The 26,845-nt window shown below is 51.6% G+C and overlaps 1 protein-coding gene across 1 annotated transcript; it reads left to right on the top strand.

Moving 5' to 3' along the window:
- The first annotated feature begins 8,845 nt into the window (after window positions 1–8,845).
- On the top strand, window positions 8,846–20,892 carry ATP6V0C (ATPase H+ transporting V0 subunit c). The gene is made up of 3 exons (XM_054843650.1): window positions 8,846–9,262; window positions 18,660–18,843; window positions 20,060–20,892. The coding sequence occupies exons 1-3, from the start codon at window positions 9,187–9,189 to the stop codon at window positions 20,262–20,264; spliced, it is 465 nt and encodes a 154-aa protein (XP_054699625.1). The 5' UTR covers window positions 8,846–9,186; the 3' UTR covers window positions 20,265–20,892.
- The last annotated feature ends 5,953 nt before the right edge of the window (window positions 20,893–26,845 follow it).

Here is a 26,845-nt window from a genome sequence, read left to right as displayed (position 1 = left end):
AGGAAACAGAAAAATTCTTAAAATAAAAAGGCCTCATGCCCTGCCCAACAGCGGCTCTGGAGCCAGCCAGGGCTCAGCAGGCAGCTCCCATTCCCCAGCAAACCGAGCAAGGAAATAACAGCCTGAGAGGGAAATAACAAAAGCAAAGGAAAACACGGTCCTTCTCCCTTTCAGTTTGTCTTTGCTAAAACAAAGTGATAACCAAGTACTGCTTAATTTGGCTCACCCGCAGCATTTTGGTTTGGGCACTTCTAGGCAGCAAGGACACATTGGTGGAGCTGGCTGCCGCATCCTTTGCCCGACACTGGCGGGGAGGTGAAGCCGCAGGGGTGTCGTGCCCCATCGAGAGTGACCGGAGGCTGCCGGGGGCTGGAGTGTGGCACCCGCGGACCCCCGGCCAGGCAGAGCGAGATCGGGGGGCTGCCAGCACCCGCACCCAGAAACACATCTGCAGGAAAGCTGGTCCCCCCTAATCACGCACAGAACAGTTGTCAGGGACAATCTAACCCTGTTTTGGCAAATTTCCCACCCAGGCAAAACCATCCTTTTCTATAGGTATTAGTCAAGCCTGGCAGAGCTGTGTGTTCAGGAGGGCGGGCAGCAGGGGCGCGCCGTGCCCGATGAGCCCCAGAGGAGAGGGGCTCTGGGGGCTCCCAGCCAGCTGCCACCGAGCTGCCACTGGCACCGACAGCGGCTCAGTCTCATCTCTCGCTGTTGAGCCTGGAGGAGAGGTCGGCACGGCACAGCGGCACGGCAGCCGGCCGGAGGCAGCTTGCAGAGGAGGTGATGCTCCATCGGAATGCAGGAGCCGAGGTTGGAGGAGCCAAAAGCAGAGCAGCCATGCGGGAACACCTGAGAAGTGCCAGAGGGATTGGATTTAATTTGCTAATTGGTGGTGGGGTGCTCTGATGAGAGCCGAGCCAGGCGGGGAGGCAGAGGAGGGGAGGCTCCTGCCCTGGCAGAGCTCGGAGTAGAAAGCGATTTTCTCGGCCGCCTCACCGCACGGCAGCATGGCCGCTCTGCAGAGAGGCAGTGTGTCCTGCCAGGCAGCCAAGGTTTTATTTCCCTCTCTGCCTGCCAGCTCTGCGGGCCAAGGGAGAGCTGGCAGCACGGACAGGAGCGGGTTTGTGAAGGGGGAGCAGAGACATGGCGCTGGCCCAGCCCAGCGACGAAGGACAGATTTGGGGCAGCCCGGCACACGGCTCTGAAGCAGCTCCCATCCAGGCAGCAGAAAGCCTCTGCCCCCGCCTTTCATGGTAGAAACCAACCCATGTTTTCTCCCCAAAACTGAGTGTGGCACCAAACAACAACCCAAAATCAGGCTTCTCTTCCCTGGAGCCCTGCGGCTGCCTGTTCTTGGGACCCGTCGGCAGCTCCATCCCCAAAAAGAGGTGGCTGCACCGCCAGAGCGCAGCACGCCGGGCTTTGCCTCGCCCTGCCCTGCCGCAGCCCGTCCCCAAAGCTCTCCTGATCCAGCGCCCGCTGTCCCCTGGGCTGCTGCCTGCTCCCAGGGCCGGTGGGGAAACGTCTGCGGGCGGGCGAGTCCCAGCTGCATCCTGGGCTGGCTCCTGGCTCTCCCACATGGGATGGTGCCTGCCATTGCTGTGGGGAGGACAACAGATAGCACCTGCTCCCACAAGCATCTGGCAGGAACATCCTGCGGTTTGGAGGCTCCAGTGCTGGACCAACCTGCATTTTGAGTTTACACCGCTCTGGGTGTCTCCGCATGGGAACACAGCCCCACACGCAGCTCCCAGCCACCCAGCATCCCTCCTACTGGCTTTGCTGGCGTTTGCTTCTGCCAGGGCCAGCGTCAAGGACAAGCTCTATCGCTTGTGCAAAGTAGTATAAATACGCGCGGTGCTTTACACACCGAGCCACTGGTCGCCGCTGATTGAAGAGCCATCACCGCCAGCTTCCAGCCTGCGAGAGAGCAGCACTCTGCAGCCCCAGCACCATCTCTCCAAACGTGTCTCTCCAAGACACATCAGCTGCCCCAGTCCCCCATTTGCAGATCGGCTTCCCCAGCCAGGCGTGGGGTTGCGGCGGGGAGGTTTCCCACGCTGGCTCTCAGCATTTGTCTTCAAGAGCTCCAAGATGCAGCACCAGTACAGGCTCGGCACTGGGAAAACCACGTCGGCTCCTTCTAGCAACACAAAGCCAGTGACTGAGAACCCAACATCTGCCACAGCACTGAGGTGCATCCAGCACTAAAGAGGGGGTTGCAGAAAGGTGTGAGGGGCAGCTAGGGCATCCCACATGGACCTCACCCAATGCCCGAGAAATTCCTGCCATTTGGATGGATCTGTTTGATGATAGAATTAGCTGGGCATGCCATGTCAGAGAGAATCACCCAACCAAGCAGCAGAAGCAGCAGTGTGCAACGTCCACAAGTAACTATGGTAACCCAGAGCAAATAAATGCTATTTTCAAACCATGGGCAGAAACTCCTTGTGGGAAGCCTTCACTGATCCCAGCTGCCGGCTGAGTGCTGGGGTCCAGGCATGGATGCCCTGCGGAGGGAAGGATGGAGAAGACCAGCCAACACACAACGCATGGTCCTGGAGAGGACCAGGAGCTCCTCCTGCTTGCCTCCTGGCATGTCAGGAAAAGGACGGTGGGGAAAAAAAACCAAACAGCTTTTCTCTGCTCTGTCCCCAGGAGCTGAAGAAACTGTAGAAATAAGGATGGCATGGAAAAGAGGGACATCAGAGGTTTTATATTGGGCTGGAAAGTTCTGGACAGAGAGATGAGAAGGGAACAGGATTAGATTAGATTAGGTTAGAAGAGAAGAGAAGAGAAGAGAAGAGAAGAGAAGAGAAGAGAAGAGAAGAGAAGAGAAGAGAGGATTAGAGGCCCCTAATTTGCCTCATCAAGAAGTCTAGCACTGGGTAGTGTCCCAGATAAGAAGGAGTTAACAGCTCAGAATGGAATTCATTTAATTAAGACCCACATAGAGCAAGAGAAACCTCATTTGCAAATCGCCCAAAGTCCTGACCTTCTGGGAGACGGTGTCACTCCAGGGACATGGGGAGCAGGGAGGAGATGGGGAACAGGCACCCCCTGAGCTCTGTGACTCCGGCCGTGTGATTTTGGCGAGATGTCGCAGGAGACACCAAATGAGGAAATGCTCCGGCGGGGTTTGCTCCATTGCTGGCAAGTGTTTGCTGCCGAGGCTGAGGGGCCGGGTCCGCTGCCAGCCCTGCTTTCCCCATCCCCGCTCCCAGCACCAGCTCAGCTCCGCCGACCCCTTCAGACCCCGCTCCCCAGCCCTGGCCAAGAGCCTGCCCGGGCTTGTCCTGCGCCGAGCTGTGGGGCCCTGGGAGGTATGGAGCGTTTTTAACACATGAACACCAAATCCCCTGGGCATCCCACAGGGACATCACCCAATGCCCGAGAAATTCATACCATTTGGATGGGTCTGATGATAAAATTAGCCAGTCATGCCATGTCGGAGAGAATCACCCAACCAAGCAGCAGAAGCAGCGGTGTGCAACGTCCACAAGTAACTATGCACCTGCACGACTGGGTGGCTGGAGCATCCCCTGCCAAAGCACCCCTGTCCTGCAGCAACGCGCCTCCATGATGGCACCTCCGTGCCCGGACCTGCCGGAGAGGCAGGGTGCTCCCAGCCGGCTTTCCAGGCCCCCTCCAGCCCTGCTTCGTGACACAGCCCGAGATGTTTAGGAACAGGAGCTTGAGGCGGGTACAGATCCCCTGGCAAACAGCTGATCCGGCTTGCCGAAACCCAGCCAGGGCAGGGACGCTGCTCTGCTGTCCCGCACGGCAGCACCGAGCAGCCTGCGCCCAGCTCCTGCTCGCTGAGGGCAGCTGATGAAAGCTGGAGCCCTGCGTTAAACCACACTCCGGCACGTTTTGTCCATGCAAAGATGGACACACGGTCCCAGGGCGGTGGGAAAGGCGTCTGCCATAAGGCCGCTCAGAAAGTGCCCCCCAAAAAGGGGGTGGCACCCAGAGCCTGCACCCGCTGGAAAGCCCATCTCAACCCTCTGCTCCCTTCCTCGGGATGGGAATGGACAACCTAAAATCATCCTTCGGTTGCATTTGGTGCAGTGCCGTGCAATATCACAGGACATGCAGACGGAGCAGGGTTAACCCAAAATGAAAAGGCAAACCTGGAGATGACACACTCACAGCCTCCCTGGCGAACGCGTGCGCGCATTCGGTGGCAGCCTGGTAAGCGTATGCCTGGCAGCGTGAGGAGGGTGAGTGCGAGTTGCTGTGGGAACAGTAATTTGGGTTGTTCTGCCTCTGGGATTCTGGCTCTTTGCCTTTGATAGAGCGTTCGCCTCCCAGTTTTGTGCTGAATTTTGTTCCCTCCTTTTGTCCTTTCCGTGAGGAAGAAAGCATCCCTGCACCTGCACGACGCAGGACCAGTGCTGGCACGAGAGCCTCAGGTGACCCCCCTTAGGGGTGGCGGTGGGGCCAGGGGCACCCTGGAGGGGGCTGGGTGGGCTGCAGCAGGATGAGAGAGATCCCGGCCGAGCCGTGCCCATGGCTCCAGGGTCCCCGGCCGCAGCAGCAGAGTGTTGGTGATGGTGGGAACACCGCGCTTTTAAACAGCGATCGTGTGGAAAGGATTTAACAGCACTGAATCACCCCGGGTACCCCCTGCAGCTCGCCTGGCACGGGGGCACCCCAGGGACCAGGCACGGTGACACATGCTGTCACCAGCGTCCAAACGGCCCTTCCTCTCCTCTGGCCCACGTGGGCTCCCTGCATCCTCATGTCCTCCGGCCACACCTGGGGCAACCGGGGTGGCCCAGTGGGCATCCCAGGAGGACGCTCAGCACACGGTCCCTCCGTTGGCCGCGGTCAGTCCAGGGTCACGTGGGGCAATGGAGGAGGACCGGGCAGTCCCGGGCGGATGGAAGACGGATGCTCCCATTTCCAGCACTCAGACCTACCCCAAAGAGAGGAACGTGTTTGTCCTGGGACGTGCGGCAGGAACCACGGCAGCCCCACCATGACCTCACCTTGCCTCGGCGGGGCTGGCTCTAGCGGTTGGGGGACAAGCAGGGCAGAGGGGGGGCTAAATAAATACAGGGCAGGAGGGAAAATGTAAAAGGAAATATTTTGGAAGAAAGCATTGTCAAAAGCATAAAAAATATCCTTTCTGTGAATCAGCAATTTCTGGCGAAAACCCAATCAATTTATTAGACCATTAGTGCTGGAGACATTGAGTGAGTGTGTTGGGATTGAGTGGCAAGGTTTTGGTAGCAGGGGGGCTACTGGGGTGGCTTCTGTGAGAAGTTGCTAGAAGCTTCCCCTGTGTCTGACAGAGCCAATGCCAGCCGGCTCCAAGATGGTCCCACTGCTGGCCAAGGCCAAGCCAATCAGCGCCTCTGTGGTAACATATTTAAGAAGAAAAAAAAACAGTTAGAGAGAGCTTTTGCAGCCGGAGAGAGGAGTGAGAAGATGTAAGAAACTCTGCAGACACCAAGGTCAGTGCAGAAGGAGGGGCAGGAGGTGCTCCAGGCGCTGGAGCAGAGATCCCCCTGCAGCCTGTGGTGAAGGCCATGGTGAAGCAGGCTGTCCCCTGCAGCCCATGGAGGAAGGATGAGGGGGTGTAGAGATTCCACCTGCAGCCTGTGGACGACCCCATGCTGGAGCAGGTGGAGGCACCTGAAGGAGGCTGTGGCCCGTGGGAAGCCCACACTGGAGCAAGCTCCTGGCAAGACCTGTGGCCCCATGGAGAGAGAAGCCCACGCCAGGGCAGGTTTGCTGGCAGGACTTGTGGCCCTGTGGGGGACCCCACGCTGGAGCAGTTTGCTCCTGAAGGTCTGCACCCCGTGAGAGGGACTCCATGCTGGAGCAGGGGAACGTTGAGAGGAGCCCTCCCCCTGAGGAGGAAGAAGCGGCAGAAACACCGTGTGATGAACTGACCATAACCCCCACTCCCCGCCCCCCTGTGCCGCTGAGGGGGGTGGAGGTTGAAGCCGGGAGTGAAGTTGAGCCCGGGAAGATGGGAGGGGTGGGGGCAGGTGTTTTAAGGTTTGATTTTATTTCTCATTCCTCTACTCTGTTTTGCTTAGTAATAAATTAGATGAATTCCCTCTCTAAGTTCGGTCTGTTTTGCTCATGACAACAATTAGTGAGTGATCTCTCCCTGTCCTTATCTCGACCCACAAGCATTTCGTTATGCCTTTTCTCCCCTGTCTAGTGAATGAGGGGGGTGATAGAGCGGCTCTGGTAGGCACCTGGCCTTCAGCCAGGGTCAACCCACCACAATGAGTCCAAATGAAAAGGTGGGAGGAAGAGGAAGGGGGGGGAAGGACAAGAGGGCTCTGCTCGAGGTGCTTGTGCCCCCCGGGATTTTGGCTGTGACCGTGGCGCAGGGGCAAGGAGGCTCCCAGCATCCCACAGCAAAGGGTGGAAGGAGGGAGGCTCGGCCCTTGGGGGTCCCCACAGAGCTGGCGCTCAGCCCCTCTGGAGACACGGCATCCCCAAAGTGCCGCCACCGCCACAACTCGTGAGCTTGCTGCTACAAGGAGGCTCTTTGTTCGCTGGTGATGCCTGTTCGCCGGGTGGACGGTGCAGAGATGGTGCCGGATGATTTGTGGGAAGCCGCCAGCTGGCGAGAGACAATGGGGCCAGGGCAGCCGTCTGGCACGGAGCTGGGCCAGCAAAGGGAGAAGGCAGTGTTACGGCACATGGGGGGACGGGGGCCGCCGCACCGGGCAGCCAGGGCTGCCCAGTGGGACCCTGGGCGGCACGGAGACACCTCGGTGGCAGCGGGTGCCCAGAGGCACAGGGGCCCCTGAAATCCACCCTGCTCCCTGCGTCCCAGTTTGAAGAACCACTACCAGTGTTGCCCCAGTCCACAGTCATGCTTGGGGCTTCGAAGCTCTCTCCCGGCACCGTATCAGCACTGAACACGCAGCAGCTTCGCGGATAAATCCCGTGGGGGCAGCCAAGTGGGCTGGTCCCTGCTGGCCAGCCAGGGTGCTCGTGGCACCCTCTGCCCGGGCTCAGCACCCCACAGGGACCCCTTCCCACAGCCAGGTTGGGCATGGTGTTCGGAGAGATGCCGGCTCCAGGCGAGGGCTGGCAGTGATGCTACTGGACAAAGCCCAGGAGGGCATCAGGCCCAGCTGGCACAGACCTCGGCGCAAGGAGTGGGATGAGGCACCGCCGGTCCCCGCTCCCCTCACCAGCCCAAACTTGGTGAACAAACTGCAGAGGCTGCCAGCGCCTGAGGGGTCAGAAATTCACCCAAAGACCCATTGCTGCAGAGCTCTGGGGCAGGGGTTGTCCCCACCCTAGTGAAAGGCTTCCTGATGCTAATTAGGGCTGCTGGAAATGCTCATTAGTAATAATAGCCACCGCCATAGCAATGATGACAGTACCGTGCTGACAAACTACACATCCCAGGGTGCAATGCTGCAGGAAAAGCAGCGTGGTGATGTGGTGATGGTGACGGTGGTGGTGGCAGTGATGGCAGCAGTGATGGTGGTGGCAGTGGTGATGATGGTGGTGGTGATGGTGGCAGTGGTGGTGGCAGTGGTGCTGCTGCTGGTGGAGCACATGTGGGACCCACGGCCCCTGTGCCCACCTCTGCCGGGGCTCAGGACGGGGTCCCCCTCCAGGGCTCTGACCCCCGGGAGCGCCCCACTGCCCTGCCCTCCCCTCCCGCCGGCCCCTGCCATGAAGGCCCAGCACAGAGCCTGCCGCAAGCCCATCTCCTCCACCCAGCTGACGTGTCCTGGAGCCGGGCCCCGGTCGGCGCCTGAAGGAGCCGTGGGCTCTCCGCTGCTGCGACGGGGCCGCTTGCGTTCACCCAGCGGGCAGGGAACCTGCCAAGCAGCGTTTAAATCCTGTTCTCACCTTCCCTGTGAGCTTTGACAAGGCTGAGGTGTTCAGAAAAGGGGCAATAATTGGAAAAGGCGGGTGGGCCTCAATTAATTAAGAGATCTGGTATTTCAGGACATGAGAAGATCAGCAGGAGTTGCGGCAGCAGCAAAAGCAAGCGCGGGCTGTTAACGAACCCCCTGAACCCAGAATTAACGTGGGGTTTGGGGTTTTTCTCGGGTATGCTGGGTGACAGAAACGGCATCAGGCGCCCTGTTAGGACGGGCTGTCACGGCACCTCTCTGGGATGTTTCGGGATGGGGTTAGCTCGGGGGGGGGTTGCCTGCACCCTGCCTGCAGTGGGGGTGGGTGGCAGCGCTGACACCCCGGGCAGGGCGGGCCAGAGGCGCCGGCTGCCACCTCGCAGATGGAGAACGCCGGCGGGATGCGGCCGGGCCCGGGCCCCGGGGGGAGGTGGCGTGCAGCGGGGAGAGCCCCCCCCCCGGGAGGGGACCCCGAGCCAGTGGGGCCCCGTGGGGACCCCACGGCAGGTCGGCAGAGCGCAGGGGGCAGGGCCCCGCACGGGGCACGGCACTGAGGACAGGGGACACGGGCACGGCACACGGGCGGCGCCGGAGGGCACGCGGCAGGGGGCACGCCCGTCCCCAGACACACCCGCCGCGGCCCCAGGTCCGGGGAACACCCGCCGTCGCGTGGGCGGGGCCGCACAATCGACACTCCCCTTATGCTAATGAGCGCTGAATCACGCTCAGCGGGACACGGCCGGCGGGCGGGACTGAACCACCCGGGCGGAGGGGTGGGGAGGGCGAGCGGAGGGAGCGGAGCCGGGGGCCGGCGCGGCCAAGCGCCCCTCTCGGCCTCGGGGCGTGGAGGAACGAGGGGCTCCGCTCGTCGTCGGGGCGGGACCCGCCGTCGGAGCGGGAATCGGGCGCGGGGCAGGGGGCGGCGGGCGGGCGTCCCCCCACCGCGCGCGTGTTGTGGCGGCCGAGGGCGGGGCGGGCGGCCGAGGGCGGTGGGCGCGGATCACGTGACGGGCGGGCTGCCGCCATTTTGTCCTGCGGAGGCAGTATTTAGGGCGCAGCGCCTGGGCTGCCGCGCACTGCTGCCGGGACGGAGCTCGCCGCCGCCGCCCGCCCTCCCTCTCCCGCCCGAGGCCGGCCTCTTCCCTCCCGTTGCCCGCAGCCGGCCTCCACCCCGTCTCCCTCATTCCCTCCCCGCGCCTTCCTCGCCTCCGCCATTTTGTGACCGAGCGCTGCCTCCGGAGGACCGGCGCCGCGGCGGAGCCTCCCGCCTCCCCTCCCCGCCCTCTCTCGCTCCCGCTCCCAGCGGCGCTTCGCCCCGGCCCGCGCAGCCATGTCCTCCAGCACCAGCCCCGAGTACGCCTCCTTCTTCGCCGTGATGGGCGCCTCGGCTGCCATGGTCTTCAGCGGTGAGCACCCGTCCGGCCTCCCGGGGGGCGTGGGGGGTCTGCAGCGGCGTGGGGGCGGCACGGTCTGGCTCGCCGCCGGAGCGCCCAAGGAGGGTGGGGGTACCCCTTTTCCCCATCTTCCCCCTGTCTCGGCGGGGCGGGATCCCCGGCGGTGGGCCTGGTGCCCGGCGGGATGGGGCGGCCTGGCCGCGGCGGGAGGGGGTGGGGGGTGGCGGAGGCGGCCCTGGGCCCGAGGATGGGCCCCCTCGCCCCCCCTCAGCTGCATCCGGGCTACCGGGGCGCGGCGGAGGGGGTCTGCGCGGGTGACGTCACCGCGGAGCGTGAGCCGGCGGAGCCCCCGCTCCCACGTGACTGCGGCGGCGCTGCCGCCCGGACCGGCCCCGCGGGGGCGGCCGTGGCTCCCCGCCCCGCCTTGGGGGCCCTTCCCCGCGGGGCCTGGGCCCCGCTTAGCCACGCTCCGGGCCGACCCGCCGGCCAGAACCCCGGTGTCACCGCAGGCCCTAGTCCCGGCTCTGCTACCGTGGCCTGTGCTGCGGGAGGAGTCCTGCCTGCTGCCGGCCTGGTGTCCCTCGGGCTTCCACGGGCAGGAGCGTTGGCCCGGTGCCTCTCCCGCTCTAGGTAGCACAAAGTTGCTTTTTCAAACGTTTCAAATGCAGGACCCATCTTTAATGGGGTTGAAAGCTAAATATGCAGGCGTTCTAGGAGTGAAGTCAGCTTTAAAGATGTTAATGACGTTGAAAGGAAGCAATAGGCTTCTGACCTTCCCTTTAAAATGGGAGCTGCATGAAACCCTGGAAAAGGGAAGCTCTCCCCCAGTGCCTGTCCATCTGTGTCTGGAGCCTTGGAGGTTCAGTGCGGAGTAAATTGGGTCATTCTGCAGTATCACTCTCCCTGTTGAAGAGCATTTAGGTAGAGAGCCATAAATGCTGTTTTACACTAGAAAGACCATCATATTGTGCCTTGTCTGTCTCTTGGAGCCCAAGTACACCTTCTGAAGAAAATGACTGCTGTTTCTGATGAGCATTTACTGATTCCCGATAGGTGCAGACCTGCCATCCTTGCTGAGATGTAACAGGGTGGGAGGCTTCAGCTAGTTTTTTCCAAATGCCAGTGTTAGAGTAATGAGGAATCAGTCTGGTTTTCTCTTCTGAAGACTTGGCCAGTGTCTCCATGTGTGTGACCATTGATGCCTTCATCTGCTGCCTAATTTGGCTCCCAGTTGAGGAATCAAAATGCTCAAGTATTGAATTTGCCATAGCTGGAGTTGCATATGCTTATATCACATATTAAAGTGCCTCTGAGATGGTAGCTAGGTCTGCAGGGCAAATTTGTGGAAGCTGCTCTTGATTGATTCGTGTGGTAGATTAGACTGTGTAAATAGCTAAGCAGACAGTAGATTAAAACTAGTGTTTAAGAGGAAGCTGTCTAGCCATGCTGGTGTTGGTGCTGTTGACTGATTTCACACCAGCTGTGTTCATGGTTTTAATCTTGGCCAAAAAAAAGCCTGAGTGGCTGTGTTTGATCTTGCTCAGTTTGTACCCAGTGGCAGGATGCAGATGTCCCATGTTGGGGGCAGTTAGTGACCTGCCACCTTGGAGTTAAAACATTGTACTTGCACTTGACAGGTAAGGACTTCCCTGAAAACAGTATGGCTGAAATGCTGTAGGAGCCAACTCTCGGACTGCTGACCTACCTGCCTCTTGGCTAGTGAGGATAATGGAGGAATAGACTAAGACCTTGTTACTTTTGGGGAAAAAAAGCCAGCAGATCACTGCCTTTTGCAAAATAGCAGTGATTAGGGTCCTAAACGCTGAGCTTTTTTGTGAGGAAAGAGGCACTGGATTCCTCTTGCAAAATTGAACTCAGAAGCAAAAGAATGTGATTGTATGACCTTTTTTGTGATACACAAGCTTGCTTCAGTGTCAGTGAAGGACGCAAACTTGAGTCAGCATTGTATAGGAATTCAAAGTGGTGCTTGGCATATCTAAACTAGAAAAGCATTTCCTGGGAGCTGCAAGTTTGACTGCATGGCACTGTGGGATTGCAAGTTAAAGGGGAAGGTTTGACTTAAGCACTCACTTTGAATTACCTGAGCTATGTTGATGAAGGTGTGGTAACTATCCTGTTGCTGCTGGCACATGACTGGTCCTTGATGCAAAATCTGTCTCAGATGGTCCCAGTACCAGCAGGTCTGAGCCAGGAAGTTAGTATCTTGCTAGGGCCTAAGCGCATTTGATGGGTTCAGTCACTGGATACTGCTGATGCAAAATTATTTCTTAGTTGTGAACATTACTGAACTGCTTGTTTAGTGAAGCAATTTGGATTTTTAAGGCAATATGGCAGAGGCATCAATATAGGGTAAACTAAAACTTGCAGTGTCATGTAGCTTTCCTAACAGGGATGCCACACTACAGCATGTTGTGATGTTAACATTAGTTGTTAAAAAACGACCCTGATTAGAAGTAGGGAGCTGAGTCAGTCTGGACAAGCAGTGTAAAACTATGTGAAACTGTTCTAGATCAATGTTAATTAGTGCAGCGATCGTGTCTGACTCATGCTGTGTCTAAAGCTCAGATTCTTATGGAGCTTGTAGTTCTGAGACCTGTTTGTAGTAAACATGTTCAGGTTCTATACTGTCCAGACTAGTTTGATGTGAAAACAAGCAACTTCATGCAGTACTGTTTGATGTTTGAACATTAACTGCTGATAGTAAATAGATAGCAGAACTTGTTCTGGTCAGCCAGTACTGATGGCAGCTAGAAAGACTAAAGCAGACTGCTGTGACCTTGGCTATCTTCAAGCCTGCTTATTCATTTGCTGATTACAACTTGTTCTGATAGCTAAGGTTCCTTATTTTCTATGCGTAAAACATGTGGCTGGCTCAGTGTCAGATGCTGTTGAGTGGTCAAATTATGGTGGCTTTTCCATGCTACTTCAGCATGCCACAATGGAAAGGCATGGTATTTGGCAAAGCTGTCTGATTCTGTGCTTGGTGATGCTCCATGTAAAAATCATGATGTCATGGGTGCATCCCACTGTGGCCTCCATAATGTGGTAAGTTTTCCTTAGACCTGCACTCTGGATGGGCATTCAGTACTGCTTCACTATCAAGCATCTGGAAGACTACTAATGAAGAGAGCTGTAGCCAGCAGTGTTAGTCCTGTGTCATACTTCTCATTGTTACCACAGAGCTAATAAAATAGTACCTTTAGTTTGAACTGGGGCTGCAGGTATTGTAGCAGTTGGTTAGCTATTAAGGGACCTCTGTGGTGAAATTGCTGGCTCAGAACATCTAGCTTGATGCAGCTGACAGCTCTGTGCAGTCTGATTCTAGAAGGTGTCGTGACTACAAACATCTTGCAGCCTTGAAGGCAAATTATACCTGTTTTTCTTGAAATACTCTCTCTTGAGAGGTGGGGAGGTGGTAGAGAGGAGAGCTGCTTGCTTCTCAGTGAGGAGCTGTAGACCTCATCCTAAGAGGAGCTTGCAGACTCCTTAGCTGTAGCTTGCAGCTAAAAATGAAATGGCAGACAGAGTGCAGCTCAAGGTAGTCTCTGTTCCAAACCATTAGAGTACTTCGAAGGCATGGTGGTGTGGGCAGGAAAACTCAGTGGGTCAGATGTTTGAGCTGCCAGACAGTCTACAGTAGAGAGCCTAGCTGAAGTATTCATCTTTAGCAGCAGGTAAACTAGTGGACTGTTAAGACATAGGTGTTGTAACAGAAGTAAACCAGATAGGCAGTATTTCTACAGCTCAGTTAAATTAAGGGAAGACATCTCAACAAGGCCATCATTTCCACTCAGTAAATGCTAGTCTTGGGAACATCTGAAAACCAGACTGAGCATCAGTGTAAAGCATTGGCTATACAAAACTTGGCTCAAGCAGATATGCTGCTACTTGTACTGTGGCCTCCAAGTGTACCTGATGGGAATCCTCTCACCCCGAAATTACTGTGGACAAGTACTCCCTCTGATGGGAACATTCAGAGCAGCACTAGAGATAAATGGCAGCTGCCTCTTCGTCAACTTCCTTTTTTTGCTTCCTGAAACTACCTTCTTCCATCTGTCTGGAGCCTGACTGCAAGCAGCAGTTGCAAGCTGAGAAACTCGCCAGCCTTATCAGGCTGTTCAGTGGTGCTTGGAACAGTGGTTTCACAAAGTGCATGCCTCTGCCTGCTTGCTGTCCTCACCAAACAGTAAGGCATAACTTGCTGAACTTGCTGCCTTCAGACTGCATCTTGTGAGTACAAGGCTTCAAGTCAGGCTGGTCTGGCTGCAGGAGTGTCTGCTGGATGCAGTCAGATGATGGTGGCTTTCCCATGCTTCAGAAATGAGGCAGCTTAGCTGTGGATGCCTGCTGGTGGGTGGTGTAAGCTGCTGTTAGACCAACTAAAAGGGCTGCTGCTAACTGGTATAGCAAACTACTCTGCCAGTCAGTACCTGGAGTGCAGTGGCCACCCAGTCTGTGAAACAGGTTGTCTTTAAGGTTGCAGGGGAGCTTGTATGATGATAAAGATAAATAACATGTGACTGGACTTTGCTGCTTGCAGAAGAGCAATTCTGTAACTCCATGGTGTAAAGTGTCAGCCTCATCATAATTTAAAAAAATAAATTGGCTTTCTGTGCCATGCCAGACAGGCCAGGGTACCTATTGCAGCAGTCCAGGATGCTTGGACAGTTGACTGGCAAATCTTTTTTTCCTGTGGACTGTTGCTATTGCAGCAGCTTCTTGAGCTGGCAGACTTAAATTCTCAAATTTACTGAACAAGAGTAAATGGCCTGCTAGCCTTCCAGGTTGTTTTTGATAATGCTGTAAGCTAACAGTACTAGGCTTGTTTGAAATCCCCACACCCTCTCATAACATTAGGGAAGAACAAAAAGCATGCTGTCCCTAATCCTATAAGAGGTGACTCACTAAGATTTTCAAAGTCTGTAACTTCCTGTAGGGCAGCTTATCTGTTTACCCCTCAGTTACCACTGGGGGTATAGCCAGCCTTTGGTCAGTGTGATCTGCGTTTGCATAAGTTCAGACACAGTTCCACTGATGTGGCTGTCTCTTCTGTGGAGATGCAACTGGACACAGCAACAGGGTTTTTCCAAGGCAGCCATGGAGTATCTGTTACTCTAATCTGAGGTAGAGCTGTCTGTTAATGTGGTAGTGTGGGAGGGGCCTTAGAATACTAGTGGGAGGAAGCCTGTTTGAAGATGCCCAGGTTCCTGGCATGGCGAAGCAAGGACTGTACCTGACCTGGATGTCACCTGTAACAGTTCTCCAACCATTTAAGAATAACCTGCTCAAGGATGGACAGGTATTGAGGTGAATTGATGTCTGCTATCTGGTTCAAGGGAAGCCTACCTACTGCAGGGGGCAGCCCATTTGATAATGGATTAATTATAAAAGGCTCCAGATGTAAGTACTCATCCAGAATGGTCTTCCAGACTTGCTATGCTAGTAACCCATAGTATCTTAATTGGAAGTTTGGCTTGTGTTACTAGCTCACTTCTGAATGTAGGGACTTTCTGCCTCTTGGTGCTCTGGAAGTCTCACACATTGCATTGTGAGAACCTGCTTCTCCGTGGTGGGACACAGGAAGAATCACTGGCTCTGGATGGACCAGATGCTGCCGGAGTGTGTGTGGCTTGTTCTGAACCTCTGTGCTCTTGGGCTGAGCGTGTCTGAATGTATTGCAACTGCTGAAACTGCATCTATGCCAATGGTTCCCTGGCTTGAAGGCCCCTGATAGCGTGGTCACTGTCCATAGGTGCAGATCTGTCTGCAGAACTTTGCAGAACCAATGCAAGCCTTTTGGTAACATCCTCTTTCTATATTGAGGGAGTGTTGCATGAGGTGACTTGCAGCTGACTTAACTGCAAGATTAATGTTCTTGGTGCATGACCTTCCTGAGCACTGTAACTATAGCTACAAAGATTGGTTCTAATACTTGGGCTAGCACTTGATCTAAACTACAGGCTTGCTTGAATACTGACAGTGAATATCAGAGGCAGAGCTCTACTGAAAGTCCTGGCAGTGGCAAGACTACAAGAAGTCTTCAGTCCTTACTCAAGCTGTTGCCTATATGGCAAGTTACATTCTAGCTCTTACTCATCTTGGAGCTGCACAGCTATACTACCTCTGCTACCACTGTTGACTAATAGAAGGAACAGCTGTGGTGAGATACCAGGCATTGTATCCACAGCATGATGGGAGTATGTTTTGCTCCCAGGAGCAGTACTAAATCAACTCTGGCTTGTGAGTTCAAGGAGTTACTCTTCAGAAATATTTCAAAATCAAGTTAACCTTTGAAACAGGCTTACTGAGAGTAGGTGGTCTTGTAAAGCAACTTCTCTGTATTATAACACCATTGAACTTATAAACGGCACAGTTCCTGGTTATACACCAGAATGGCTGCTTCAGTGATAAAGCTAGGTAGGCAAAGTGCTTCTCCAGCTGCTGGGTAAATGTTTTGACAGCTCAGTGTGCTTTAACAGTAGTGTTGCAGCATAATTGTATGTTGAGGTGATGGAGCTGTATGATCCAGACCAAATACATGGAGTCTTGCTGTGTAACAGTGGTGCAGCTCTTGCTGCATTTTCACTGTCTTCCACATAGAGCTCTTCAAACCTTAATCACTGAGAATATTGAGGAAAACATGTCCTTCCAACTCATCAGGGGTCTTTAAATGTAGCACATGAAGTGTATGTGCTTCAAATGTTCACAGCTGCCAGGAGGTACAAGTCCAGATGTGCAGGAGGACTGACCTTGGTGCCAAATGGCCTGTAACTAAATAGCTGTGCCATTAGATGGCTGTGCCATGGTAGGAAGTGGCTGTCACTTTGCCATCTGGACTGCAATGCTGGGGTGTTGTCAGAGGTGCAAGGAGAACTGCTCAGGCTAGTGAAGAGCAGTAAGACAAGCTGCCTTGTAAGATGTTGAAGATGTAGCTGTGGGGGATTCCAGTGTAAGGCTCTTGGTCAGGATGCTGATAAAACTTTGTGGGGAGCAGAGTGCCAAGCTCTGAGCTGTATGTGGAGCACCTGTGACTGTCCACCAGTGGGAGTGTAATAGATCTTCAGTGCTGTCTAAAAATGTAATGTTACACCTAGCTGCCACAGAGTACATCTAGACTTTGTTAATCTCTCTAGACCAAGTTCAAGGCATAAGCTCCTGCCTGTTTACTAGAAATGGGAATTGACAAACTTCTGTGGATCTGCCCCTCCCCAAAAGCTTGAGCAGGCTGGCTTTCTGTAAGTGGGATTACAGAAGCTGGTTTTGTAATCCATTGTTGCATTAATTGCAACACCTTTAAGTAACTTCAGACTTGGAGGAAGCAATGACTGATCTAATTTTAAATAGTGAACTTCCCTCGTGAGCCTTGGTGTTTCTGGAGAGGCTTATAAACTATTCTGAACAAGAGAAGTGGTTTCTGCTAAATGCTATTAACCAGTGTAGAAGTCTAGATAGCCTGAATCTTGATTCCACTTACTTCCAGTCCTTAGAAGATGCTTCATCCAACAGAAAAGGTTTGTAATTCTAGTGATTTCTTTCTAGACTTCCTAGAGGGCAGACCCTTAAACCCTACTATCACTGATACTGCTAGCTAAGTCTGTGCACTAGTTTCCAGGCTCTGCTTACATTCGCAGGTAAAACCTGTCTTCTGTTCTTGGCTCAGGCTTCCTGCTAAGCTGGATTTTAGTATTGAATCACACTGAACAGCCCTTTACATCTGGCTCAGTGACAGTCAAGGTTCAAGAGCTTTGCTAGTACAGAACCAATTTGTAGTTGATAATGAGGCTTTCCTGTCAGGTTTTTGTAACTAAAACTGAACTTCTTTCTGATAGTGAGTATTGTGTTAGCGCAGCAGTGTTACCTTTATTAATCTTCTGAAGTTTCTTAGTGCAAAGCCAGGAGGATTACTGGTCAGTTCATGACTGCTCAAAGACAGGCTCATGTAAATGCTGAGCACGAAGCAGGAAAGCACCTATCCTAAACCCTTTGAATGCCTCCCAGCAACTCTTTTGGGCAAGATGCACCATCTCACACTTGGATGCTGGTGTAAGGCAGCTACAGATCTTTGTGGAACAAGCAGCTCTCCCTTGTAGAAACCTTAGTTTTTAGGTGGGTGGAGCAAACTCAAATAGTAAGTCTACAAACAGAACAAAGATTTGAAATCCCCATGGGTTTAATACTCTCCAGTAGCCTTTTAGAGCAGGAAAGAGCATTTTCATGCTAAATAGGACTTACCTTTGAATATCAGCCTGATGGTGTCTGACAAGGAGATACCTACCCTTCCACATAACTTGTAGTGCTGCCTCAAGGACTTAGTCCTGGGTGGCTTCTGACCTGTGCATCATCTTTTGGTTGATGGCAAGTGCAATCCAGAGTTAAGGAGTTCCTAGAGTACTCCAGAGCAAGGTTGGATGGAAAGGGGTCTTCCAAGTACTTCAGAATCAAAGAATGAGGTATTTGTGGAAGATCTTGTGAGACTAACACAAAGTTTAAGGCAGAAGTAACTTTCTGGGGTAGTGCTCTGGGATTTTTCTAGCAGTTCACAGTTGGAGGTGATAAGCCTATGTTCCCCTTTGAAAACCAAGCTTTGGATTCCTGTGTTGGTCTCTGTGCATTCAAGCATTTACACAGGTGATCAGTGAACCTTGGGGTAAAGTGGTGGTTGTCCTCTATAACCTACAAGCCATGCTCTACTTTGTGGCTCCAGTGGTTGGAGTAACAAGCATTTGAACATGAATCCTTCCCATGTTATTGACACATGAAGAGGATGTCCTTTCTCCAAGGAATGAAGTACAGCAATAATATGCAAGTTCGTTGCTATCTCACTCTGTGTGCGTCTGAAGCTGAAATGGTGTGTTTAACCCCAGGCCAAAGCGTAGGCAGGTAGGTCTTGTGGAAGAAGAGGCCCCATGAAGGTGACCTGTTAAACTCAGCCTGAGTGGCTCAAAGTTCAGTGACTAAGACCTGGCTTTCAGCCAGGTTACATCTTGCTGCAGTAGAAAGATGTGCTTTGCTGGATTTCCTCTGCAGTTCAGCTTAGTAGAGCCTCTGAGGGCACAAACTCTGAAGTAATGAGTTAAGATTTGGACCCTGGGGTTTGGTTCCTAAGCAGGGAACGAATGTCTGCTAGGGAGTATACCCTGCAGTGAAGCTAGCATATGGTATTTTATCAACACTGTTTGAATAGCACCTTTTTTTGATGTAGCTTTGCTGTAGGACTCCAGATAGGTCACTTCCTCATCCCTTAGGGGAATATTCCTGGCTGACAAACCAAGCAGTCAAGTGACCATGTTTTGCTCAATTCTTCCTTGTGCTGACTCAACTGTTCTAATATTGCAGCCTAGTGAAGGAGATATATTTGGGGATGTCTAACGCATTTTTTCTCTTCCAGCCTTGGGAGCTGCATATGGAACGGCAAAGAGTGGCACGGGTATTGCAGCCATGTCTGTCATGAGGCCTGAGCTCATCATGAAGTCAATCATCCCTGTTGTCATGGCTGGTATTATAGCTATCTATGGCCTTGTAGTGGCAGTCCTCATTGCCAATGCCCTCTCACCTTCTATCACGCTATTCAAGTAAGTTCCTGCATCTGTCAGTTTTAAGTTTGTCCTGTCACTATTTTGATGCTGCTGACTGGGTGGGTTTTGCTGAAGACCCTGGGAAGGGACTGTCAAGGCTGTGTGCTCCCAACCTAGGCTTAGCAGTATGGGCTGTCCTACCTGATGCCTTAGCCTCAGTGGTAGTGCTGCCTGATTAGTTTGCTGTGTTAGCTAACAGATCGGACATCCTGCTGTTAGGGATAATGCAGTGGCTTATGGCTTGAAGGAAACTGTGTACTGGGATAGGAGGCTAAGCTGTTTGCATGATGCTGCATTCTAGACCTGGAATACACAGGTCTTCCCAAGACAGTCTAATCAGACTGTCTAAATAGTTCTCCTGTTGCCTGGGAGATGCAATTGAATAATTAATATTGCTTGCTGCTTTATGTGCTGGTAAATCAATCTGCAAGCTATACATTGGACCTCTGCACCAGCTACGGTCTGAAACTTAATCTACTCTGGCTTTTAAGAATAGCTGGAACTGGCTTGATGGAGACATCTCAGAATAAAACAATGCTTCTGAGGTCTAACAAATATTTGTGTCACTGTACAAGCTATGTACACTGGTGAGCAATGTGGCTGGCCTGATAAGCCATGAGCTAAGAAACAGCAGGTATAAATGCTCCTTTGCAGTTACCAGGTGGCCAGATACTGACAGGGAGTGCTCCTTAAGTACCCTGCCTGGAAAACCAGACCATTCCTGTCCAGCTTCTGCAGTGCAAGAGACCTAATAATCACCTGGGTGTCTTATGGCTGTACAATAAGTTGCTAAAGGTGGGAGACAAAAGCAGCTGTGAAGAGGCAACACAGCACTGTGGGACAGGCATTACTGCAAGTTCTAACCCAGACATACAGCTCTGGCAGTGTGCTGAGCCTGCAGCTGATGTGGCTATGGAGAAGCTGGGTGGCCATGTGAACTTGCAGGCCCAGTAGCTTAGTGTGAGCCATGCCTGAGTATCAGCTAAAGGTCTTGCATAGCTGCCATTTTTTTAAGTATCAGAGCTAGGAGTCTGCATCTGCTTTGTGAGACATACTGTGCTTGCTTAAAGGGTATAGAAGCTTTTTCTGCAGGAAAGAGGTTCCCTTTAAATGTTAATTATTTCCTTTGGGGAATGCAAAACAAGGCTAGCCTGAAGTTGAAGGGTCGGGTGTCCTGCTTGTCACTGAAACTCTCTTCATCTCTATCCCACAGGAGCTTTCTTCAGCTGGGTGCTGGCTTGAGTGTGGGCCTCAGTGGTCTGGCTGCTGGCTTTGCCATTGGCATCGTGGGTGATGCAGGTGTACGGGGAACAGCACAGCAGCCCAGGTTATTTGTGGGCATGATCCTGATTTTGATCTTCGCTGAAGTCTTGGGTCTCTATGGCCTCATCGTTGCCCTTATCCTCTCCACAAAGTAAACGTTGTGGTATGATGTAAAGAGATGTAACAAATCCATGTTTAAAAAAAAAGCTCCAGAATGAAAATGGTCTCTCCAATGTGTACAGTTGTCCCAATTTGGTAGTTGATCTCTTGTAAATGCGCAACGTATGTTAGTGACTTGTCTGTCCTGTGTGTACTTCAATATTAAATTGGATGGGCTGCTCCAAGCCTGCTGTGTGGCTTGGGGTGGCCTGTGTGCAATTTTCCACCCATTGCTGTTAGTACTTTATGTATAAATATGAACTAGAAATGTAATTTTTTCTCTTCACTGGATGTTTATTTATAAAAGACTTGACATGTTCATACATCTATGGAGCAAGAATTTTCAATTTCCCATGCTATATATATTAATCTTATATATAGGTAGATTACACTGTGGGGTCAATTGTAAGTGCAGAGAATTCCTTGGATGTAACTTTGATTCTAAAGATTGCTGTAGTGTCCTGGTATTGGAGTATGAGAATTTCGTGTTTTATTACAGCAATTGTCCGAAACACTCCTGTGTTTCAGTAGTAACTGCGTATGCTCCGGCATCAGAGTCCTGCACCCAGTGTTGGGTTACAAACTTATACCATGTTTCCAAATAAAACTTCCTCACTACATTGCTGTAATGAGTCCTCTGCCTCTGATTTCATGCTTTTGCTGCTCCTTTAGGAAGAGGAGGGGTTCCCTTAGGGGGAGGCAGGGTCTTGAAGTGACTGGGCACCATGCAGAAGTGGTGCTGTCATCAATGCCAAACCATTCCCTTTTTCTCCTGGGCAAGTAGCAATGCTGTTTCCATCTGCCCACAGGCAGTACTCATGGTGAGCAGGAACACAGAGCTGTTGCAGTGCTATGCTCACCCTGATCAAGCAGTGTGGCTTTGCTCTGGCATGTGGTAATGCCACATAATGGGCTGTGCAGCAAAGTCGGGGGCAAGGGTGCAGGCGTCAGCAGCTCCTGTTCCTGGTCACTTGCTGAAGGATCTGCAGGGAGCTTGTCCTTGTGGTGGCTCTGCTGAACCTTAGCTGGTTGGGAAGTTGTACCATTAGCAGCAATTGCCTCTAAAGTACCTGTGCAATAGTCTTGCCAACAAAATGGGTTCATTTAAGAACTCGTTTAACTTGTAGTAGATTGGAGCATTTGAGCTGAGTAGTTTGGCTTTTGCAGCTAGTGAATGCTGTGACAACCTTCTCTTGTCATGGGGATTTATGAATGTTGCTAAGCCACACTGAAGCTCACATGGGAAATGTGTTGTACCCTTACAAATGTAGAGCTTGTTCAAAATTGCCTTTGGGATGTATGTTACCTTAATCTTAGTTGTATATCTTGGAGAACAGGTCAAACTTTACCTTGTTCAAGCCAAAATGTTAACATTACTGATACTTAGTACTAGTAATGCCTTTGTGATCAAACTAAGCTGAGGAATCTGGAGTGATCTGCCAGAAACTCTTCTGTCAGCCTGGTTGGGAATGGAGGTGCAGTGGTGTAAATGTTTTTTACCTTGGGTGTACGTGGGCAATGAACAAGTCTGGTGTGAGTACCATGAAGAGCTATGACCAGAGCACAAGTCACTGAAGCTGGAGCTTCTTGCCTGGCAGGAGCGTTTGCCAGGCGTGGTGGCACCTTGCATACCTCCTGGGTAGCTAGTCTGAACTGGGGACTGTTCAGGAGACTTCAGCTATGAGCCAGTCATTCTGCTAGCATGGATTTTCACAAACTTGTGAAGGTGGAGTTTTAACAACTGTTGATCATGCATAATTATGAATTGGTTTATTCTGTTTGTTATAAAGCTGATCTGTCTGCATTCATTTAATAGGCTGTTTGGCTCTGGGGTGGGCTGTACTAATGGGTTTGTGTTTTGGAAGGGCTTTTCTGCCTGGCAGTCTGAGCAGTGGCAGTGCTTGTGCTGTGTGGAGGTGTAAGCTGGTGTAAGGAAAATCCTGGATGTCTGCTGAAGCATTGCCTGGGGTAAGGGAAAATTTCCTGATCTGAATTGCATTGATCATTCTTTTCTTCAACAAAAGTAGATGACTATAAACTTGTGAATTAGACTTTACCCAGGGGTCATAAACATCTATGGAAACTCAAGCATAATTCTCTCTCAGCACTGATTGCAGTGAGTGCCTTCCCAGTACTTCTGTGCAGAATCTGATAGAGCTTGCAGCTGGGAGAGGGTAAATCATGAATTCAGGCTCTGGAAGGTGTGCCACGTGCATCTTGCAGTTCTAGTGAGAGGCATTGTATTTTGCTTGTGTAGCAAGACAGGAGGAGGTCCTGGCTGGGGCTGCAAAAATGTTTAAGATCTGGTTTTACCTTCTCTAAGGGGAGCCTGCTGCCAACCTTATTTTTTGCCAATTTACAAGACTATGAGCAAATTGCATCTAGAGGGCAACTAAATGCTGGTGGTAGCTCTCGTCTCTAAGAGAAATAAGCAATTTAAAGGCACCAGCTAAAGGAACTCGTAAGATCCCATTGTAGTTCAGGATGGTGATGGATACTTACGTAACCAAATGCAAAAATCCCATCGTGGCATTTTGGTTCATGCCTTGGAACATCAAGCCTTTCTCGTTACTATATAAAGCCAGGTAAGTCAGGAGAACAGAGCACAAAAAAAAAAGCTGGGGTTAGCATGCATGGGCGGAGGATTGCTTTGTACTGAGTACTGGCGAATACATTGGGAGTAAAATTAACAATCTGAGCATGTTGCCTCGGCCAAGCGTTTTCTGACAGTGATGCTCTAGATCCTCATTGATGACTCCCAGGTGAAAACTCGCATTTCAAGCCCTTCACTGATGCTATTGCATCAGCAAATTTCTCAAGTGATTCAGGGCATTAGGAAAATTACAGACTTTTTGGTCCTGTCCCTTCATTTACTGACAGCAGTGTGCTAGATCAGAGCGCAGTCCCATCTGGCAGGGATTGACTTTGGTTTGGAAGAGGGGAACAGGCAGCCTCAGAGTGTGAAATGAGACTTGTAGAGTGCCTGATTAAAAGAGGTGGCGTCTGCTGGCACATGAACAATCCTCTCTAACGTGGCAGATTGCGTGCTGGTGAGTGTGCACTGCAGAGTGAGTCAGCCCTGCAGAGGGAAAGGAGCAGGGTGGCTCTGCAGCAGCAGCTGAGGGTAAATGGCCATTAGCAGTTGGGTCAGGCTAGGTAAGGTTAAGGGATGCCTGCTGCCAGATGCTGCCTGCATAGACTGCCTTCACAGAGCTTGCTGACCTTTCTCTTTTTAACTCTTTCATATTGGTTTGGTTTTGTGTTTTTTTCAGATGCTGCAGGTTTTTTCTATTTTTTTTTTTTTTTACTGCTCTGTTGGAGAAGGATTTTTAAGTAGTAGGATTTTATCTGTGATTGCTCAAGGATTGTCTTTCCTTGGGAGACCTGGTTTACAGAGAAGCGTAGCAACCTGGAAAAGTAAATAAGCGTTGGGGAAATAAAAACCTCATTAAGAGAAACTGATCCCAGAAACTAAGCCGCTGTTTTCAGCTACAGGGTAACAGCAGATCTAATGAAAACAACTCTCAGTGAACCTTGTTTCCTTTGCAGTCTAACCATGGAGATACTGATTTTATGGCTTTTTGCTGTTTCCATCCAGCCTTACTGTACAAACCGTCACTGCTCCTCAGGTGAGAATTACCTCTCTCTCTGACACACAGGACTTACCACTCTTAGTGTATCTCTTTCTGCTCTACAGGTATTAGCTGCCATCTTCTTCTCTCAACATAATTAAATTAAACCCAGAGTAAGTCTTCCCAGTGCCACTTGTCCTGGAGTGGGAATTTTCTGTTTCAGGGTCAAAGGATTGTGTCCTGAAAAGCTTCTCCATTTGTGTTCCTGTTACTCACTGATGAATGCTGTTCAATTTCTCTGCAGTCCATGCTTCGTTTAGCTCCTGAGACAGTCACAGCTTTGCAACTCATATCACTGAGTTTCTGTGGAGCTAGTTCCTGTATCACGGTGCTAAAGCACACAGAAAAAATCCTCCCACATCCGTACAGTGTAAGGCCCAAAGCTCTCTGGGAGCCAAACTGGAAGGTCCAGGGTGCCTCCCACAAGGTTTCCACAGACCATTGACAGTTCTCGATGGCCCATGAGAGTAGGAGCTGGGTAGCAGGAGGGCAGGACGAAGCTCCTGGAGAATCAGTGGCTTGTGTTTGCCATCCTCCTTTTGCTGAGGGGACGAGATGCACTCATGACAAGGCTCGAGTCCTGGCTCTTCTGGATTTACCAAGGGGATACTGGTGTCCGTTTCAGTCCTGGACCCTTCTTTGGCACTTTGAACTGTCCTGTCGGTGCTATTGGATCTGTGTTTTCCTCCCTTGCCACTGGGAGAGGGTAAAGGGGTGACCTCAGGTGGCAGAGCGTGATAACAACCACTTACACCTAATGGCTTTGTCTACGTAAGGTAGGCTGAGGAGAAATCTTAGGAAATCACGTATATTCCCAAGATGGGCAGCGTGTTCTCAACTCGTAGATGTAAACAGCCTCCCTGGCTCTTGTGTGCATTAGGACAACTTCTTAGACCTCTTTGTGAACACACATGAAAAATTAGAAGCCAAGGCTGCAGCTCCACCAGTGCTTCATTTGGCAGCAGTGCTAGCCCAAGCCCTCTGCACCTTCCTTCATGTCTGTAGCACGCACTTCCTTGTTTCTCCCAAGCACGCTGGTACAACTTCTCATGCCACCAGGCAGTGAATCTAATTTTGGAATTGAGCCAGGTTAAAAATAACTCAACCTGAAGAAAAAAATTTTGCTAAAGAAAATGCAAGTGAAACTACAGCTTGTGATTCCCTCAGCCTATTACTGGGGCAGCAGAGAGAAAGAACATGCAATTTTTAAAGGAAGAGTGTGCAATTATTGGTGATGCAAGACAGGGTTAATTTAATGCTGAGAAATAAAAGGAGACCATCCTAAGGGATAAGACTTAAGCAGACAGATACATGACATAAAGTTGGGCTGGGTGACATACCTACAGCATCGATGAGGCAAATTTCCATACCTTTCATCTCAGCACAGGCTGTTCTGTTCTTCCCAGCAGTGCAGAGGGAGGTCCAGGCCATTTTCAGCATTCTGATTCAGTGGTTTGCTTGGGGGCTTGCAGCCTAGAAAAACGTTGGCTCTCTGTCGCCGAAGGGCAGGTGAAGCTGTCAGTGGGGTAGACCCCGTGGCAGCACCTTTTATAGTGGATGTTCCTGTTTGTAAGCAGTCAGTACTTGCATTTACCTAGATGTCTCTTCCACTGCCAAGAAAAGTTACTGTCATGCATCCGTTAGCATGTGTGTTCGTATGAAAGTGCCCTGTTTTGGCCGCAGGCGGTTTGGGTGCTGGATAAGCCTTCTGACATCTGAATTCAGCAGCTTGAAAGGTACTTCCTTCCTCGCAGAGTCATTTGCTCAAACAAGCAGGCCTGAGATCTGCTTTTAGGATTCATTTTCTCATCTTCCAGTTTTGGAGTCTCCTCAACTTCACCTGTGCTGAAGCCACACATCATTCCCACCAATATGCTGCTGGGTGCCCCAGACATGGGTGATTTCAGCCGTGGTGAGGAAAACCCGCCTGAAGCCATTCTTGGCCTCAAATTCCCAAAACAGTGCTGCATGTAGTTTTCCTGGCCCCAACTAACACCATTCCCAGCTCTCCATTTCAGGGGCCTTTACTGGCATCCTGCTGACAGTAAGGTGGGTTTTAGCTGACATCAGGGAATGATAAGTACAGCATAAAACCTCATTAAAATTCAATTCCTGCCCAGACGGGGATGTTACATTCATGCACAATTACATTCCCCATCATTTATCTTTTCTCAGTGTGATTCATCAGCAGAGCTCTCATCAGCACCCTGCCTAGACACAGTCCTTGATGGGACACTTGACTCCCTCTGCGATACCGCGAGACATCAAATGGCATAAACATGCGAGTGCAAGTGCTAGGTGGAGGCTGCTGCAGCACACATCAGTCCCTGCGGAGCAGAGGATGGAGGGGAAATGGAAGCGTCTGCCAGCAGATGTTTAGGAGTAAATGCTTAGGCTGTTGGGGACACTGGCTTTAATTTTAATAAAGTGTAGTACTTGCCTTTAATGTTTTGGAGATTGGATGCTGTTGCCCTTCTGACCACAGAGACTGCAGGCATGAGGACACCGGTGGCACAGACTGCTGGAGAGAAAAGGCAGGAGCCTGGCTGCAGAGCACAGTACAAGCTTTCTGTCTTCTCTCCCAGGCTGCTGCTGACTTGCCAAATGACCTTAGAGCCTGCCTACAGCAAGGCTATCAGCTTAGAAAGTAACATGTAAAAGAAGTAATGACTTACCTGTCCAGCTTGCAGTGAACTCCTTCCCTGTTGCTGAGACTGAGAAAGGAACAGCGAAGGGGGGGTCTCCAGAAACCTTACTTTGCCTGAGCCAATAAACAGTTCAAATTTAATTTTGTTAGTGTAATTATTATTGTGCCCAGCCAGATTTCCAAGCAGGTACATGCTTTGCAACACTTGTCTACCAGCTCTCGGGGGCAAGGATGAGCTGCTCCTTGGGATGGGTCCATCCCGCACACCTGGGTCTGCCTGGGGTAAGTAAATCCCACG

This window comes from Grus americana, chromosome 15 (assembly GCF_028858705.1).
Source record: "Grus americana isolate bGruAme1 chromosome 15, bGruAme1.mat, whole genome shotgun sequence".
NCBI lineage: Eukaryota > Metazoa > Chordata > Aves > Gruiformes > Gruidae > Grus > Grus americana.
The sequence above is the reverse complement of the archived record's forward strand: the minus strand, read 5'-3'. Positions and strand labels throughout refer to the sequence as shown.

What these genes read in the sequence shown, in the direction of transcription:
- ATP6V0C (XM_054843650.1), top strand. Translation starts at nt 9,187, where the DNA reads ATGTCCTCCAGCACCAGCCCCGAGTACGCCTCCTTCTTCGCCGTGATG. An exon ending in GGCTGCCATGGTCTTCAGCG is followed by an intron (nt 9,263 to 18,659) that starts GTGAGCACCCGT and finishes TTTCTCTTCCAG; the next exon opens with CCTTGGGAGCTGCATATGGA. An exon ending in CCTTCTATCACGCTATTCAA is followed by an intron (nt 18,844 to 20,059) that starts GTAAGTTCCTGC and finishes TCTATCCCACAG; the next exon opens with GAGCTTTCTTCAGCTGGGTG.